Here is a 19,799-nt window from a genome sequence, read left to right as displayed (position 1 = left end):
AAACAATGCATCACAAAATTTTTTTTTAATATATGAAGTCTATTGTCAAATTGGTTTCCATACAACATCCAGTGCTCATCCCAAAAGGTGCCCTCCTCAATACCCATCACCCACCCTCCCCTCCCTCCCACCCCCCATCAACCCTCAGTTTGTTCTCAGTTTTTAACAATCTCTTATGCTTTGGCTCTCTCCCACTCTAACCTCTTTTTTTTTTTTCCTTCCCCTCCCCCCATGGGTTTCTGTTAAGTTTCTCAGGATCCACATAAGAGTGAAACCATATGGTATCTGTCTTTCTCTGTACGGCTTATTTCACTTAGCATCACACTCTCCAGTTCCATCCACGTTGCTACAAAAGGCCATATTTCATTCTTTCTCATTGCCACGTAGTACTCCATTGTGTATATAAACCACAATTTCTTTATCCATTCATCATTTGATGGACATTTAGGCTCTTTCCATAATTTGGCTATTGTTGAGAGTGCTGCTATAAACATTGGGGTACAAGTGCCCCTATGCATCAGTACTCCTGTATCCCTTGGGTAAATTCCTGGCAGTGCTACTGCTGGGTCAGAGGGTAGGTCTATTTTTAATTTTTTAGGAACCTCCACACTGTTTTCCAGAGTGGCTGCACCAATTTGCATTCCCACCAACAGTGCAAGAGGGTTCCCGTTTCTCCACATCCTCTCCAGCATCTATAGTCTCCTAATTTGTTCATTTTGGCCACTCTGACTGGCGTGAGGTGATATCTGAGGCATCACAAAATTTTTAAGTAAACGAAGTGAACTCAACTAGTCCATGTACAGGATCACCGCCTAGCAAATAGAAAATTTTTAGAAAACACTAGGTATCATCCTTCTTGATGTCAAGTGTTATACAACTGAGAAGTTACAGATACTATATACTATGTTATGAAGGCTGTGAGTTTGAGAATATATTAGGATGCCCTTTCTACAATTTGATTCCCATTTTAAGGTGGGTTGGTGGGTGGGTAGGAGGGAACAGATGGAGCCCAGAATGCTGACCGTGACTCGTCCAAGGTCATTGAGCTAGGGTGTGGCCTTGTGTTATGACTGAAGGGTAGTACTGACTGAATATGCAATACACGAATTGAATGGTAGGAGTTCACAAAGAGAAATCCCCATGAGTTACTCTGTACTCCGTCCGGGCAGAGGACCTGTGAGCTGAGACAGTGAAAGCAGCCAGGGAAAGAGGGGCAGGTAGATATCAGTAATTTCACAGTTTTGGTAAAGAAAACACAGACATGTAAGTCATGGATGTGCCCTCAATAATTAACAGTCTACCTAAAGACTAGGTTCGGGGTACTAAAATGAATTGGTAGTCATTAAAATAGTTGTGGTACAGTTAATCTTGTTGAAAACAAGTAGTTGGGTTATATTTAAATCAAGTTTAGCAGTTTCTATTTCTGTTTGAATTATCAAAATGATTACTTTGTATGTACTTAATACTATTTGCAAAATTTTACTACGATTTACCATTAGTGAATCTGAAACAGTTATTCATGTCTTCAATAAAAGAAAAATATCATTCAATGATTAGGAACAACTTTCCATCCCTTAAAGGCTTTGGAATTAGACCATTATCCACTATCCCTGCTGACTTTGAGTCTGAGAGATCCACTTTTTACAACATCTCTTATTGGTAGATCATTGTTCACACATAAGGCTCCTTTCTTATTATTTAAGCTGTTTTGTAAGAAACAGATGTCATTTTTCTATGGTGGGAAACACAGATTTAGGGCATAGGTTCTTCTTCTACTTTGTTAGTCTTTGGGCTAAATTCAAGGGCTTTGAAAATGAATAAAATAAATCTGCTCAGACATTAAAATATAGAAGGAGGCAGATATGAAACATTATACTATCAAAAAACATCATAATTATTGCGAGTGAAGTGTACACAAAATGCTAATTCCCATAATGTCATCATTTGATAGATTTACTTTCCTTTTTTTAGAAAAGGAATTGAGGCTAATTTGCTTAAGATTATGTAGCTAGCAAGTGACAAAGCTGCTTTTAACACCCAGAGTTAACTCCAAAGACCACAAACAGAACTTAGAGAAATTTTGTATTAGTAGAGATTGTTGGCTTAATAATTGATTATTAATACAGAATATTAAATGATTTTAAAATAAAGTATTTATTACTTATTTCTGAAATGGTTTTGAGGTAGCTGATAATAAAGCATGAGTGAAATAAGGCTAAAAATGCTATCACAGCATTGAATAAACAAAAAGTTGTAAAGAGAGTGAAAAAAAAAATTACACAAGAAATCCTTATCATAGGCAAGTTAGAACAAGGCAAATTTGCCTTAAAGACACTCAGCATGAGCTTCTTGGGAAGCAGGTAAGGCAAGACATAAACCTTCATGCCTCCCTCCCCAGAAGATATTTTATACAAGAATAAATTGCTAAATGATATTTTCAAGCAAAGTCTGGCTTGGTTTTTTTAAAAATCATTTTTGATTAAATAGCAATTCTCTCTACTGAGAATTGCTCTTCTCCAATTTTTAAATCCTTTTTTACCCCCTTGTTTTCCTTCTTGTATTTATAATATATGTTATATTAGCTCTTTGAACTCCTGCTTATTTATTTGAAAAGGGAGATCATTGTTACCCCACAGAGTTATGCTGCTAAAAATAAAATTCATATGTCAAAGTAACATTGGTATTTCTTCACCCATTCTTTGAGACTGACATTTGAAAGTCTGTATGTTTCTGATCAATATCAGTGAAGTAAAATTTGTGCTAAATCATTTGTCAGATACTTTTATTATTATGTTAAGTTTATGTTTCACAAGCAGCAGTTGTTATTTATGGTATAATTAGCCATTCATTTTAGACTTAGATTTTTAGAATTTGAAATGCTGGAATAATACTATATTATGGAATACTGATGTCTGAAATTTTACATGGGGGATTCTAAAAGGAAGATGAAAATTATTCTATATTGCACTCTTTCATTCTATTAACATTAATTAGTAAAAGTTTGGTTCTTATTCAAATATGAACATCAGAAAACATTTTTACTTAGAAATTAAAGGGTATAATTTGAAGGTGGAACACATAGGATAGCCTTTGCTTAGTTATTTTATGTAAATCTAAGTTGTTCATGCTCCATTTATAATAAGGACTTCTAATCATTAGGCACTTGAGCATTATTTGTATTATAAAGTCTATTCGGAAAATGTCCATAAATAAAAGAATTTTTTATAGCCTCTTATTGACTTTTCGGTTTTAGACAAGCATAAATTTCAAAATAACTCAATACTGGCATCATTCCCTGTTGTTATATTTAAAGGTCATTTATATTTTATTGACAATAACTTGTTTTCTTCCCAGACTAATTCCATGTTCTTTGCTTCAATATATTTTACCTTGCATATAAATGTTCTTTTCTCTTATATCGCACTGAAAATTATTTCCAAAGTCTATTTGGTAATTAAATGTATCTTGATTTTTTAAAATTTCCTTAGAACTTCAGGCTATTTGAATTTTAGAATTATAAGTCTTTGGAAGACCATGTATTTCACTTCATGAAAAAAATTTAAGCACACACACACACACACACACACACACACACACAAGAAAGGAAAGGAAAAGAAAAGGAAAGAAAAGAAAAGAAAAGAAAAGAAAAGAAAAGAAAAAATTAGGCATAAACAGCTCTATGTAATTTGCTTGACTAAGAACATATTTATTATTATTTAGTATATAGTTCTAACACGATTGGTTATTCTTGGTGAAGTAAGTCAGCGTGTGCGCGCACACAACACACACGCAGACACAAGATCAATGTTATCACTAAGATCACTTATCTAGGGACTATCCTTTATTCTTCTTTCCCTCCCCCTTCACTTTCTATCTATAGTTAGGAGAGGATGTCTTACCTTCAGGATTTATCCGAAGTTTGGCCATTAGTGACTCTTCAACCTCAGTCACTGTTTCCCTCATTATTTCCTGATTTTTACTCATTTCCTTCTATATTAATCCTCCACACATGAGGTAGACTATAATTCAGTAGTAGTTATTGAGTTAATGAAAGAATAAAGTCATTACTCACATCGATTAGCTTTGATAGAATAACTGACATTCTTCAAGTCCCTGAATCATGCAAAGTATGTTCTTTTTCAAATGACTGGGAGATTAGTAATTTATTTTACAAAGATTGCTTAAAATATGCAAATGCCCAATTTTAAATTTGGTTTTAAGAGAAAAGTTAATTTATATTAAATAACTGATTTTCCATGAAACAAAGTAATTGTGATTTCTCTTATTGTGTAATTATATGTCATTTATATTTAAAAATATGAATCTCTATAATGTGCTAGTTATAAAAATAAATATAACCATGATAACTTGTGTAAAGCATTATATACAGACACAGCCAAACACATCAATTTTAAGGCTTTTGATATTTCTAAATTCTTAAACCAACTGTATTCTGAAGGTCGAAAAAGCTAAGTAGAAGTGAATGGGAGACCACTATTAAATACTCAACACACCCAGTTTAGGAAGTGTGAATTATGACTGCTGAAAAAAATCACATGTATTAAGAAAGTGACTAGAATATGGAGGTATAAATTCAGATATTCAAATAGAATCCTCTTGACTGAAATTTTATTCATATTTTCAGAATGAGTTTAATCTTACTCATATTTTCAGAATGAGTTTAATCGAACTTTAAATGGTTTGACACTGTTTATGCCTGGGGCTATAGAATATACTAAACTACAAACATAGGTCAGATATTAAAATATTTTTAAAAATTATCAGCATAATGAAAAGCCATTCTTGATATGTAGAAATTATATAGTATGATTTGTGAGTCCAGCCAGTCACCTTCCCTATTTCTTTGTGATGCTTTCTTAACCTAGAGATCAGTTCCTGGCTCCCTCTTCAGTGACATTTTACCATATCGCTCTAGTGCACTTGGTCCTTTTAAAGCTAATGTATAATAACGAGAATAATAATAAAAACACCAATGCTTTTGCCAGACACTTTTCTAAACACCTTGCTTATTAGTTTAGTTAATCCTCATAATACACCAAGAGTTCTTTCCTAATTTCCAGGTGTGAAACTGAGGCAGGCATTTGCAGCATGTCATATTCTAAAGCCAGAATTGTGTTTTTTGTCTTTGTTTTTTTTTTTTTCCTTAGAGCCAGAGCTTTAACCACTGTCTGTAACTAATTTTGTAGCAATTATTTCTAGTCCATTAAACCTTGCATTATTGTTTGCACCTCCAGGTCTCAATATCAATCTCCTTCTCTTTTTCACCCTTCTTCCCTCTCCCTCTCTTCCTTCTTCTGCCTTTCCCTCTCCCTCTCCCTAGGTCACAGTCCTCAGTTCATGTCACAGTATTATATAGTTTTTTATGAAGCAGTTTTTAGTCTGAATTGTTTTTAGTGTTTCTTCAGTTTTATTGCTTTAGTTTTCATCTTCTCAGAGCTCCAGGTATAGCTCCCTTGGAGATGAAGACGTTACCTATCTTCTACATCTTTCATTTTCTGTCAAAACTTTTCAACTTTCTGATTTTATAGTAGTGTTTAATTCTTTCCTTTGCTTCTATTTCTCTTCTTTTATTTATTTAGTCTTGTGTTATTTCTAGTTTATTCTTCATTTATGATATAAACTATTTCCACTTCATTCCTGAGCTCTGAAGTTGTTACATGCTCCTCTAATTTATTGATTCTTATATAACCCATTTCTATTTCTGATACATTTTCCTCTTTTATTACTTTTCTAATTACATGCTTTCTTCCACTCATTTTAATATTCTGTTTTTCTGCTTTGTTATCATATATTTCTCTCTTGCTTTCATTTTCTGTCAATATATTATTTAGTTCATTTTCGTTTTTTGTTTCTTATTTAGTATGCTTGTATGAGGTTCAACACAATCCGTTTCTCTCTCTATTGTTTAAATGATTAAGTTTTGCCTGTGCTTTTAAGAGGTTTCTGTTGGAATAGACTGTTCAGCTTGGGTAGTGTCCTTGGTTTATGCTCCATTAGGATCTTGCTTGAGGCAGTTTTTCCCCTCTCAGGAAGGGACTTACCCTTAAAGAAGGACATTTTTGTTGTTTCTCTTTTGTTTTCTGAGGTCCTGGAGTGTTATGCTGCTGTAGTACCTTCAGCTTTTTCCTCAGACATTGTATGGTCTCCATTGTTTATTTCAGAATCATTCATGATTTGAAGCTTGTATAGTCTTGTCCAGTTTTATGGTTTTTTTTTTTCTTTCTTTCTTTTGTTCAGATCATTGAGAATTCTATGTTAGAGGTCATCTATTCTTTTGAGAAGTCCTTGATTGAAATTCCTATGTTCTAGGACTCTTGGAACCATCTGAATTTTCCTTTTTCCACAATCTACCCCACACAGGACCCAGCAGAATTCCTGCTATGTTCAGTGTTTTCAGAAACCCACTTTTTAAATAGGGTTTTTGTAGATCGCCTGGATTGTGGGGATATTTTAAGAGTTTAGGGTTTTTTTTTACTTTCTCTTTTTTTACTAGGCATTCTGACTTGTTTCTATAGGAGAATTAAGTGAGGTTACTCATCTAAGCCATTGGGGGAAATGCAAGTCATAGAAACACTTCGGCTCTGTTTGTGGGAATGTGCCCAGTATATTTTATAGAACAAAATACTGGAGTTTAGTCAGATTAAGTATGTGAATACTTTATGAACCAAAATTCCGCTCATATGCATATTCCAAAGAAATTCTCACACACCTTTTTCACTCCAAGATGGATCCAGTATAGGTTAAAAAAGATCTCACTGATTTATAGCTAACTTTTAACCCAACAACAGAGAATATACACCCTTTCCATGTAATGGTTATAAGTCCTGACCCAAAATTTACCCACTACGAAATGCTTCATTGAATTCTAAAATACAGAAATAATACAGGGGCGCCTGGGTGGCCTGAGCATTTGATTCTTGATTTTGGTTCAGGTCAGGATCCCAGGGTCATGGGATCAAGCCCTATGTTGGGCTCCATGCTGAGTGTGGAGTCTACTTAAGATTCTCTCTTTCTCGCTCTGTCCCTCTCCCTCTGCCCATCTCCCCTGCTTGTGTGCTCTCTCCCTGTCTAAAATAAAAAAATATATAAAATAAAGTAAAATAAAATAAAATAAAATAAAAATACAAACAATGCAAATAAAAAGAGAAATTAATATCAAAGTTAAAGGCTGGAAAAAGTAAATGAATTAAATATGCAAATTAATCAGTTTTAAAAAAACTTAAAAAAACAAGAAAAAACACAATTAAAATTATATGCCCAAATAAAATGAAAAAGTGAAGCAAAAGCAGAACTAAAAGTTCCCTTCAAAATATCTTCTTACCTAAAATCTATAAAAAATAACTCAGTAATATCAAGTAGGATGCAAGTGAGAGGAAGGAATCCTTTGTGAAGTGGAACATTGAATATTGATTAAATTTCCATAATACCCTAAGCAATCTACAGATTCAGTGCAATCCCTGTTTAATTCCTATGGCATTTGTTTTTCAGAAATATGAAAAAAATTCTAAAATGTATATGGAATCTTAAAAGACTCCAAATAGCCAAAATAATTTTGAAGGAGAAGAACAAATTTGGAAGATTTGCAATCCTGTTTTCAAAATATAATACATTGTATATATACGCCACATCTTCTTTATCCATTTATCAGTTGATGGTCATTTGGGCTGTTTCTGTAGTTTGACTGTTGTAGATAACTCTGCTATAAACCTTGGGGTGCATGTATCCTTTTGAATTAGTATTTTTGTATTCTTTGGGTAAATACCTAGTAGTGCAATTGCTAGATTGTAGGATAGTTCTATTTTCAAATTTTGAGGAACCTCCATACTGTTTTCCGTAGTGACTGCACCAGTTTGCATACCCACCAACAGTGCAAGAAGGAAAAAGTGAGAGAGAGAGAGAGAGAGAAACAGAAACCGAAACCAAGACTCTTTGCTATAGAGAACAAACTGATGGTTACCAGTGGAGAGGCTTGGGTTAAATAGGTGATGGGTATTAAGGAGTGCCTTGTTATGAGCACCAGGTGTTGTATGAAAGTGTTGAATCACTGTATTCTACACCGAAACTAATATTACACTATATGTTAACTAACTGGAATTTAAATAAAAACTTAAAAAAAAAACAAAAAACAAAAGCAACAACAACAAAAATATAATAACAAAGCAACAGTAATCCAGACAGTGTGATACTGGCATAAAGATAGAAATACAGAGCAGTGGAACAAAATACAGAGCCCAGAAATAAGCCCTTGTGTATATGGTCAGATGTTATTCAACAAGGGTCCAAAAACATACAATGGGGAAAGGACAGTCTCTTCAACAAATCGTGTTGTAAAACTGGATATCTACATGCAAAAGAATGAAGTTGGAGTCTTGTCTTACATCATACATAAACCTAACTCAAAATGGATTAAAGACCTCTAAAAGTAAGATCTAAAACTATAAAACTCCAAAGAAAACTTAGGGGGAAAGCTTCAAGATTTGGATTTGTCAATGATTTCTTGGATATGACATCAAAAGCATAGGCAACAAAAGTAAAAAATAAAAGGGAACTACATCAAACTAAAAGAAAACTTCTGTGCATCAACACAGAAGAAACAAAAGAAACAAAAGAAACAATCAACAGAGTAAAAAGGTAACCTATGGGATGGGAGAAAATATTTGCAAATCGTATATATGTAAGGGGTTAATGTGCAGAATGTATAATGAAATTCTACAACTCAACAACAATAAAACACAGAACCCAATTAAAAATGGGCAAAACACCTGAACAGATAATACTACAGAGAAGATAAACAAATGGTCAACAGCATATGAAATGATACTCAAGATCACTAAACATAAGAGAAAATAAAAATCACAATGAGATATCACCTCATGCCTGTTAGGATGACCACTATCAAAAGAATAGAAAATACCAAGTGTTGGCAAGGATGCAGATAAATTGGAACTCATGTGCACTCTTTTTGGGAATATAAAATGGTGCAGTCATTATAGAAAACAGTATGGAGGTTCCTGAAAAAATTAAAACGGAATTACCATATGATTCAAAACAATTGTATATGTCCAAACAATTGTGTATGTCCAAAACAATTGTATATGTCCAAAAAATTGTGTATGTCCAAAACAATTCAAAGCAAGATCTCAAAGACACTTCCACACCCATGTTTATAGAAGTATTATTACAATAGCCAAGAGGTAGAAATAACTCAGATATCCATTGATACAGAAAATGTGGTATGTATCTACAGTGGAATGTTATATAGACTTTAAAGAGGAGGAAATCTTGACACATGCTACCACATGGATAAACCTTGAGAACATTATGTTAAATGAAATTCTCCAGTCATAAAAAAAGCAAAAACTGTGTTATTCTACTCATATGAAGTACCTAAAGTGGTCAAGCGTAGAAAAGATAGTGAAAAGATGGTTGCCAAGGCCTGTGGGAGGGGGATGGAAAATGAGTGTTTCATGGTTCTAGAATTTTAGTTTTGCAAGCTGAAAACATTTTAGAGATGTACAGCCAACAACAGAATAGACTTACCACTATTGAACTGTACACTTGAAATTATTAAAATAGTAAGTACGGTTATGTGTTTTTTTTTATTACAAAAAGTATAATTTCTTATTTTAGCTTCCATCTGACTAAAACCAGTTGGGTACAAGGTGAATACACCGATGCCCACAGGTTACCTCTGTTGTAATCTTCTCATAATTTTAGTACTATGGAGAGAGCCACTAAAAATAAGTCAATGAATGCTAAAGCAAATTCTTGAATGAATTTGGGCATTGGAATGAATATGGGCATTAATAGATAAATGGTGAAAGGAGAACAGAAGATACTAAAATCTATGTAATTTAACATTTTCAACAAAAAATAATCCTGCCCTAGTATATTAAATATGTTTTCCCAATAATATGGAAGGCAAATTTAAAGAGAGGTCATACAAACAAATATAAAAAATTATTCAACTCCTCTACACAAAACTGTTTAGTGATTGTTAGATGACCATGGATACCATTAAATCTTTATGGATACCTATATTGTCTGAATGTTACACAATGAACATGCATTAATTATAAAATAAACAAAGAATTATTTTAAAGTAAAATTTAAAAGGAAAGGTGTTGTATACATTGCTTTTCCTGGCTTTAAAATCAGGCATATTTGGTTTATACCTTTCCATGACTATCCAGTTGACAAATGCAATGACTGAGCTGTTAGTCATGTAGAGGTGTCAGGAAAGACAAGATAACTCCCTGAAAGTATCAGAAGGGCAAAAGACATATCAACATTTTTAAAAGGAAAGTGTAGAAATGAACAGAAAAAGCAGTGGAAATGGTATTTTTTTCAACTCCATTTCTTGATGGAAAATTTATTGGAATTAATAATCGATCAAATTGCAAATGTTTAAAAATGCCTAGGGTAGTAGTAGTTTTGTAGAGAACAAATAATGTCAGACAAATTCAATTTATTTTGTGATGGAGTGAGTGATAAGGGAGAAACTGTACATTTAATAGATTGGGAATTGAGTCTTTGTGTCCCACATTACAATTGCCTCAAACTAGGTATGGTATTAGGTAGGTGCATGTACCCAAAGGGCAGTGATCAAAACTTCATTGTCAGGATCAGAAGATATAATGAATATTATTTCTTTGCAGTTGTCAGAGTTCTGTATGTAATAATTGTATAAGGGATTGAAAGCCTGAATAGAGAATGCTTTTTGGTTGAAAACGACAGGCACTTAAAATGACTTGCTGGAGTGGAATAGTGAGAATCTGATGTCCTCATTCTACATAGAAATTATAGACGTATTACATATAACTTTTTTTCAAACAGTACAGTTTATTCTAAGATAATTGTCTTCAGGGAAATTATAGTATATACCTGAAAAAAGTGATTGTAAATGACTGTGCAAACCATGCAGTATAGCATTCATTCAGCCACTATGTGGGTAAGCAATGAGATCTTACTTCAGAAAGATTTTTTAATAATTCCACATGAGCCAAATAAACGATATGCTAAAAGATTATCTTTGGGAATACTACAGGGATTTTATGTAATGTATGTGAAATCATTTTGGGAAAGATACTAATTACAAACAACAACAAAGAACAAAGCTCTTACATGCAATGCAGTATTGCTTTTACCTCCAGAAGTAGTCAGATCTTTAAAAAATGTTTCAAAGCAATATAAATTAATAGGAATTGAGAATTTCCATACTTAACAAATATCACCACCTTTCCTTTACTCCAAAATTACAGAAACAAAATTTTCTTGTTCCATCTGACAAAACTTTAAAAAGCTGTCTTAATATCTTTATTTTATTTATCCTTTACCCCCACACATAAATATGCATGCACATATATATTCACTTTCTAATTGCTCATTTTTCCCATCAAAATATAGATTCCATAAAGGCAGGGACATTTTCTTATTTTCTGCTTTCTGTTTTATCTGTGGTACCCACAATAGAGGTTTAAGAGTCTTTGTGGAATAAATTAATTTTAAAGAGAAAGAATAGATAAGTAATGTACATTTGCTCAAAAACATCCATTTTGGGAATATTCTCATAAGGCAAAATTAGTAATTCCTCTTAAACATATGGACAGATAATTTCATGTTGATGAACATGAATGATAGCATTTACAGATTTAATCCTTTAGAAGACTTTGCTATGTCCCCCTTTATAATTGCCTTGAAGTTTTGTTAGAATATAAAATAATATGCTATTTATCATTACTATCCTATTATAGAGAATAGGAATAATTCTTAGTAAAAATAAAACATATAGCCTTAAAATATATTTTATTCTATTTATTGTCCTTAGGAAAGTTATGTTTGCTTAGATATTTTAAATAATTAAATGGCATATTCTTCCTCCCTTCCTTCTTCTTTGGTTGTAGATGTTAAAAATTAAGTTCATCGTTTGTTTCATGGCAGGCAGTCACATCTTCAATGATAACTTTTTAGTTAGATTTGACAGAGGTCATCTTAATATATGGTAGCATTCACGTAGCTGTTAACAAGGTGGTGTTTAGTCCTATCAAGATTCTTCAAAATCTTTTTTAAGAAGGCAAGTAATAAGAACAATCAGCATTATTTATGACTTCTCATTTCACTTACTATTTTTTTCTTGTGAATTTTTTTTCAGAAATTGAAAAATTTCAAGGTTCTGATGGAAAAAAAGAAGATGAAGAAAAGAAATATCTTGATGTCATCAGCAACAAAAACATAAAGCTCTCAGAAAGGGTATTGATTCCTGTCAAGCAATATCCAAAGGTACTACAGTATATGCTTACAAAGTATATGCTTTGTTCCCATAGAATTAAGTAAAAATGATAAAAATAAGACTTTATGTTTCATTCATTGCCTTTCATGAAATCAATATTTAAAACTTCATTATATTAGTATACACAAATATATGATACTGATAAAGAAGAAAGAGAAGTCTTTGAAAGTACACTGATGAAAACAGTTTTCAACTAAAGACTGTAGCACTTTTATTCTATGAATATGTAAAACATAATTAGATATTTTAATCATTCATTTAACATGTAAATGGTTCAACAATTTGTCCAAATATGCACGCTCACTTGATTATGTTTTGGTTCATGTTACAGTGCATATTCCTATTGTAATAAAGAGTAGAATTAATGAAACTAAATATACAGCATTAGCCAATCCACAGGAAATTATTATATGCAGGAAAGCAATCTAGTCTTTATTAGACACTTAGATTATAACCTGTAGTCTTCTGTAGTCAGGGTTCATTTATAAAAATAATTATGATAGTGCTCTCTTGAGAGTAATTTTTCACTAGACATTTTCATATCATATGACATTTGTATCACCAGAATCATGATTATAAGATAGAGCATTCAGTGGCATGGTTTCATCACTTATATTCATAAATTCTAGTGGGTAAAAGGAGTTTCTTTTCTTTTCTTTTCTTTTCTTTTCTTTTCTTTTCTTTTCTTTTCTTTTCTTTTCTCTTTTTTAATAAATTACCTATCAAACAATGGAAACTCAGATTAGGTGGTAATTTACTTTCTGAAGAGTGAATTGTAAACAATGACCGTGTAATTATCCTAATAGTAAAGATTACAGAAATAAGTGCTCTAGTTTACCAATTGTCTTCTAATATGATAAATTTTAATAAGTATAATTAAGTAGAATACTGTGTTTATAATTATTTCAAACAGGAATAAACTGTTGTAGCCCACCAAGCCACAAAATTTAACTTCCAGGTGAGGTTTTTGGGCATACCAGTTTTTGGTTTTTGTGTTTTGTTTTTATTTTTGTTTTAGCTAGACTTACTCTATTACAGGAAAGGTGCGTTCAATAGATATATATTTTACACTTAAGTTTTATTAGATTTATTTCATAATCATGTTTTTATGAATATTAAATTGGGTTGCAAAATGTACATGAATATGTTTACTTAGTAATGAAATATGGTAGAAATATGGGTATTAAGAATGTGTCTTTTTTAAAGGAATTTGATTAATTAACCTATTTTGAAGTACAAGATCAGTTCTTTATATCATACATTTAACTATTATATAACTTGATCCTGTTTCTCAGAATAACACTTGTCTGTTCACTGGATATGGGAAAGCCAGTGACAGATTCAGTATCTCCTTCTCAATAAAACATAGCTGTATATCTCTGACCAAATCAGGTTGGGAAGGTGTGAAAGGCTTTTCAAATTGTGGTGGTTCTTCAAATGGCAGTATGAGTGATTTTTTTTTAAGTTTTTATGTATTTATTTTGAGAGACAGAGTGTGTGGGTGCATGTGTGAGCCAGTGGGGGAGGGTCAGAGAGAGAGGGAGAGGAAGAGAATCCCATGCAGGCTTCCTGCTGACAGTACTGAACCCGGTGTGGGGCTCCATCCCATGAACTGTGAGATCATGAACTGAGCCGAAATCAAGAGTCAGACCCTTAACCAACTGAACCATCCAGGAACCCCAGTATGAGTGATTTTATAGTGAATATTGCGATAGTCTATATTTGATGCATAATGGTAAATATTGAAACAAGAATACTGTCTAGTGTCTAATTTTTGTGTGTGATTTAATTTCATGATTTATAGGAAGATAATCAAATAACAAAACTGCTTATTTGTATTGAAACAGACCATATCTCACCAGCAAATTCATGCATCTCCTAGAATTTTTAGAATCACAAAATGTTTAAGCCGGAACTAATCTTCAGAATCACAGACTATACAAAACTTTTATCTTGCAGATGAGGTAATTGGGAAATTATGAATCAAAGACATATCTTTGTTGCAGATGGAGATACCTAGAGGTTGCTGTTATTTTAGTTTCTTCACTTTTTGTGAGTCATTGCATTTTTAAGTTGACTGATATACTCACATTTTTTGCTGTTGTTTTGTTTATTTAGTTTTGAGAGAGAAAGAGCATGAGCAGGGGAAGGGCAGAGAGAGAGAGAGGGGGAAAGAGGATCCAAAGCAGGCTCTGTGCTGACAGCAGAGAGCCCATGTAGGACTTGAACTCACAAACCTTAAGATCATGACCTGAACCAGTGGGACGCTCAACCACCTGAGCCACCACCTGAGCCCCTGCTCACATTTTTGTGTTACTTGTTCATGTGAAAGGAATGGAAAAATGTGAAGAATGAGAGCTCCTAAAGTTAGTAGTTTTATGGAATACTATCAAATAACAACTTATGCCTTAGAAAACTTAGCATTTTTAATTGATGAATAGAATGCTAAACCACTTTAAATTATTTTTAAAGGGACGTGCATTTCATACACCCCGTTATCACAATGAGAGAACTCTTAAGAGCCCTTTTACAGAAAAAGGTACTGAGAGACAGAACAGAATCATCTATCAAGTTGACCTACATTTGCTGTTGTTTGCTTTTATACTATAATAGGTTAAAACCAACTTTTTGAAAACTGTGTTTGTTTCAAAAGTGGTTATTCTCTCCTGCTGAGTGATTATTGCCTACCCCTCACAAAAATATCAGTGGGGTTAAGATTACAGTCACTAGACTTGAGCCATATTTGATGTACATTTGGGGCTGTAAAATGTGTGGTGTGTGTGGTGTATAGTATGAACTGTTGAGCAGAACACAGTCATATTTATGGGTTTAAAGTTTAATCTTTTATAACAAAAAGTGATTTATCCCTGGGGGGGTACATTGGAGAAAGACCTACTTTTCATGACTTCTCTCAGGGCCATCTCTCCACTTGATGCCTGCTGTCTGTTTGAACTGGTAATTAGTGTATTGATGACACAGCCCTCTCCAACAAAGGGCATTAAATAACTATGGGAATTCTTGAGGAAATGGCCTTATCCTGACTTTAAGACATGACCTTTTTTGGATAGATTTTATTTCAATTAGTCTCCAGTTTCAAGTTGCTGACTTATTTGAGTAATACAAGGGATTGAAAGAAGTTTAAGATTTTGAATTATAGAAAATATAAGAATGCTGTTCAAACACATTAAGAATGATTTATCTAGCTCTAGTGCTTTATGTTTAATCACTTAATTTGCGAAAATATGTCACATTACCAAATTATTACAATGAACAGCTTTTCTTATTTGTTTTCAATATTTTTGTTTGTAACAAGATTAGCAAAGAGATAGGCTTTGCACATTGATTGTTTGCATTTACAGATGTTTCAGAATCAGTGCAATTATTTCTTGATAGTCAAGTCTTCAAGGAGGTAATATGTGGCAGTGTGTTTCTCTGTCATCTTAAGCAATTCATGCAGAAGGCCTGGAGAGATTCATGCAGAAAACTCACCGTCCTTAACATGAACTCTTTCTCCTTAAATCCACACACATTGTATTTCATAGTCCAATACGCATTTATTTTTTAAAATTTTAACATCTCCAACAGGTATGCATATTATAATCAGAATCGTTTTACAGTCTCTATCAGGAAAGCAGTGGTCATAACTCATTACTGTTGTCTGTGAACATTGCACACGTGAACTTGTCCGTGCCTTCTCATATCCAGTTGTTTATTGTGTTGAAAAAATGTGGATTGAGTTTTGGTTGCTGTTTAAAATGTCTTCAAAGATTGCCAATATGATTTAGTATTAACTTGCCACGCTATTACATGTACAAGAAAAGAATAGAACCATAGCTTGGGCTATAAACTTTATATTAATGAAGGCAGTATTCATCCTTGGAAGAATGAGAAAAATGCCATGATTTCTTGGTTCTCAATAAGCAAGTTTCTTACAGGACCTAAGGAACAAAGATACATATAAGTGGCTAAGTCTGTATTCTGCTTTGTTACTGCTAGACATGCAAAAGGACCGTCTATCACAAGCGTAGACAAATTGAGAGCACATGAGAGGATGGGAAGGCGGCCTCCACTTGTGGGGGATCTACTCCTTGCTTTTGCAACTACACCTGTTTGGCCACCTGGGCAATCCAACCTCTCAACGCCTTTTAAAAATATCTTTTGATGTTGCCTTCAGAATTCTCTGAAATGCATCAGACCTTTCCTTCAATTAAATTTGCCTCAAGGCCCACTTTTTAGTTCTCAACTTGAGCTACTGCCAGCTTTTTAAAGCTGTAGATCACCAGGAGTGTAAATCGGCCCCAAATTTGGCCCCTTTTAAGATCAAACATGGCCACGTTCCCCAGTACTGCTTTTCAGATCAATTCCTTATGTAGATTAATGCAGAAAATTAAAGTTCCAAACTATGTTCAGAAGCACCACACCTGCCCTCTAGTTCCTCTTACTCTGCTCAGTCCCAGAGAGAGGGACTGCTTTTGTACTTGTCTGGAACCAGTCTCTGAAGCCTGGTGTGTCTTCTCACAGAACTTGTTTCTTTCTTTATACCCCAAACTACAAAAACCCAAATCCAAATTCTTGATGAGTGTTATTTTTTCTAACTTTATAAGTAATCATCAGATCATTTAAGAATAAGTAGTAGAGACCCAGGGTTACTAACTGTGGAAGCTAGGACCGTATTTCAAAGCCAGTATCACCACCTACGATCTTGGAAACACCTCTCTATTTTTCTAAGCAATGTGGTTTTCTAAAAGCCATTCAGAAGCTTACATCCTAAACCTGTTTTATCTTTACCAGACAGAGACTACTGCATAGTGTTGCTTTTTGCTTTTCTAAAGGAAAGGGAAGAGAGGATTGATCGAGCTTTGTGATTTCAATTTCACTCGTATCAGTTTCCTAGTCTCTCACCTGTGAATGTAAATCTCAATTGGAAAATAACATGACGCTCAGATTCACATTTTCTATAAGAAAAAAAAAATTCCAAAATGCTATGGACTGCATTCTCTCTAGTAGAATGGCCTGTGAAATAACTCTGTTTTCTAACAAAATTTAGAAATTTGCAGTGATGTTATGTCTTGTCCTTGTCTTTTCCAATGACCTTTTAACTGATGCCTATCCTGTGTATGTATGTATGTGTTTTTTAAAGTTTATGTATTTTTGGGCGCCTGGATAGCTCAGTCGGTTAAGCTCAGTCTGACTTCGGCTCAGGTCTGTGAGTTCATGCCCTCCATCGGGCTCTGTGATGACAGCTCAGAGCCTGGAGCCTGCTTCGGATTCTGTGTCTCCCTCTCTCACTTCTCCTCCCCCTCTCACACTCTGTCTCTGTCTCTGTCTCTCTCTCAAAAATAAATAAACATTGAAAAAACCCCGAAATTTATTTATTTTGAGAGCAAGTGGGGGAGGGGCAGAGAGAGAGGGAGAGAGAGAATCCCAGGCAGGCTCTGCACTGTCATCATGGAGCCTGATGTGGGTTTTGAACTCATGGACCATGAGATCATGACCTGAGTTGAATCAAGAGTCGGACACTTAACCGACTGAGCCACCCAGGCACCCCTTTCCCATGTGTTTAAATATTATTTTCTATTTAGTACTTAAAATATTTTTTGTCTCTGTGCAACACCTGTGTCTTCCTAATCCTGAATTATGTGCTTCTCATCACATCCTTTTTTTATGGGCTCAGCACAACCTCACAAAATTTGTCCTTGAAATAATCTTTCTTTACTATATCTAGATCTCTTAGAGAATAGTAAGTCTGTTTTAATTTCTTGTTTCCTCTCTGCCAGGTTATTTTACATTTACCTTCAAATGGAAAACTGAAAACTACTTCAAAAGGATCATTAAAATGCAAGTGCCTTTTGAAATGTGTCCAAACCTGTATCTCAACTCAAGGGTTCCTTGAGGGTGAAAAGATCATCCACCTCATATTCCCTTCTGTAATCTTGCCATCCTTCATTTGCTTATTTGTTCATTTATTTAAGTCAGTGAGCCTTGAGTAAGTTTCTTTGCACCCATTAGAATACAGATGGTTTTTCTGTCATTTCTTCTGTTGTTGCAGTAGATGTGGCCTCTTACATAGATAGATCTTTAAGAGACTAGAAAAGAAAGACAACTTAAAATTAAGAGACAGTACATTACCAATCAAGTGGATTCCTATATTATTACTGACCTTGAAGGACTTATTGACATATGGAAGCAAGTGAATTTGATATAAATTCAAGCACTGTATATATTAAGATTGGCAGAAAAGCACACTTTCTTTGGAAAGGATACAGGAATTAAAAATTAACAACCAAACATCTAGATAAGGGATTACTGTTACTTGTAATACTAAGTTAGAACCTGACTATAACCAAATTTTGAAAGAAATTTAGATTGATGTAGAAAAATTGTGACTTTTTTTGGCTTTTTCAGATTTAAGTGATTGGTAAATTTATGTAACACATTTAAATGTCTACCATGTTATAAGAAGTGTTCTTAAAAATATATAGCTTTCACAAGGATATCAGAAAAAATAAAACGTTCTAAGAATTCAGTTATGAATATCAATGCAAGAGCTTTAAATTATTACCAAATGTTGTGTACCTGTGTTCATATCATCATTATTCACAATAGCCAGAAAGTAGAAATAACCCAAATATCCTCAACAGATAAATCAAAAAACAAATGTGTATATATATGTGTGTGTGTGTGTGTGTGTGTATGTGTGTATAAATATACATACATAACAATATTATTCAGCCTTAAACAGCAATGAAATTGAGCTACATGTTACAAATGGATGAACATTGACAGCATGTTAAGTAAAATAAGTCAGACACAAAATTACAAATATTGTATAATTCCACTTATATGAGGTACTCAGAACTGGCAAATTCAGACACAGAAAGTGAAATAGCGGTTACCAGGGGCTGTGAAGAGGTAAAATGGAGAGTTATTGTTTAATAGATATAAAATTTGTCTTTAGGATGATGAAAAGTTCTGGAAATGGATGTGGTGATGATTGCACAACATCATGAATGTACTTAGAGTCACTGAATTGCACATTTAAAAATAGGTTAAACTAGGTCACCTCAGTAGCTCAGTGAGTAAGCCTCTGACTCTTGATTTTGACTCAGGTCATGAGTCAGGCTCTACACTGACAGGGCAGAACCTGCTGGGATTCTCTCTCCCTCTCTCTGCTTCTCCCCAACTTGTGCATACCTCTGCTCTCTGCCTTTCAAAATAAATAAACTTAAAAAATAATTAAAATAGTAAATTTTATATCTATTTTATCACAATAAAAATGATGTTATAAAAATACTAGCAAATGCATTTAAATGGCACATTACAAGCAAAATAAATTACACCCAAATGTGTTTTATTTCAGGGATGCAAGACTTGTTTAGTACTGAAACATACTTTTAAAAATTTACTGAATTTTAGCATCAATCATTTGATAACATAGATTTCCCATTCCTTGTGAAATAAACATAGACATATATTCTATAATGTATGT

At 33.5% G+C, this 19,799-nt stretch overlaps 1 protein-coding gene across 2 annotated transcripts in view; it reads left to right on the top strand.

Moving 5' to 3' along the window:
* KHDRBS2 (KH RNA binding domain containing, signal transduction associated 2) overlaps nucleotides 1–19,799 on the top strand; it is a 590,557-nt gene that overhangs the window by 89,382 nt on the left and 481,376 nt on the right. For both annotated transcript variants that reach the window (XM_042985303.1, XM_042985304.1), the window contains exon 2: nucleotides 12,173–12,300. In XM_042985303.1, the coding sequence (XP_042841237.1) occupies nucleotides 12,173–12,300 (128 nt within the window). The remainder of the gene's footprint in view (nucleotides 1–12,172; nucleotides 12,301–19,799) is intronic.

Source organism: Panthera tigris, chromosome B2, assembly GCF_018350195.1.
Source record: "Panthera tigris isolate Pti1 chromosome B2, P.tigris_Pti1_mat1.1, whole genome shotgun sequence".
NCBI lineage: Eukaryota > Metazoa > Chordata > Mammalia > Carnivora > Felidae > Panthera > Panthera tigris.
This window is presented reverse-complemented; position numbering and strand designations above follow the sequence as displayed.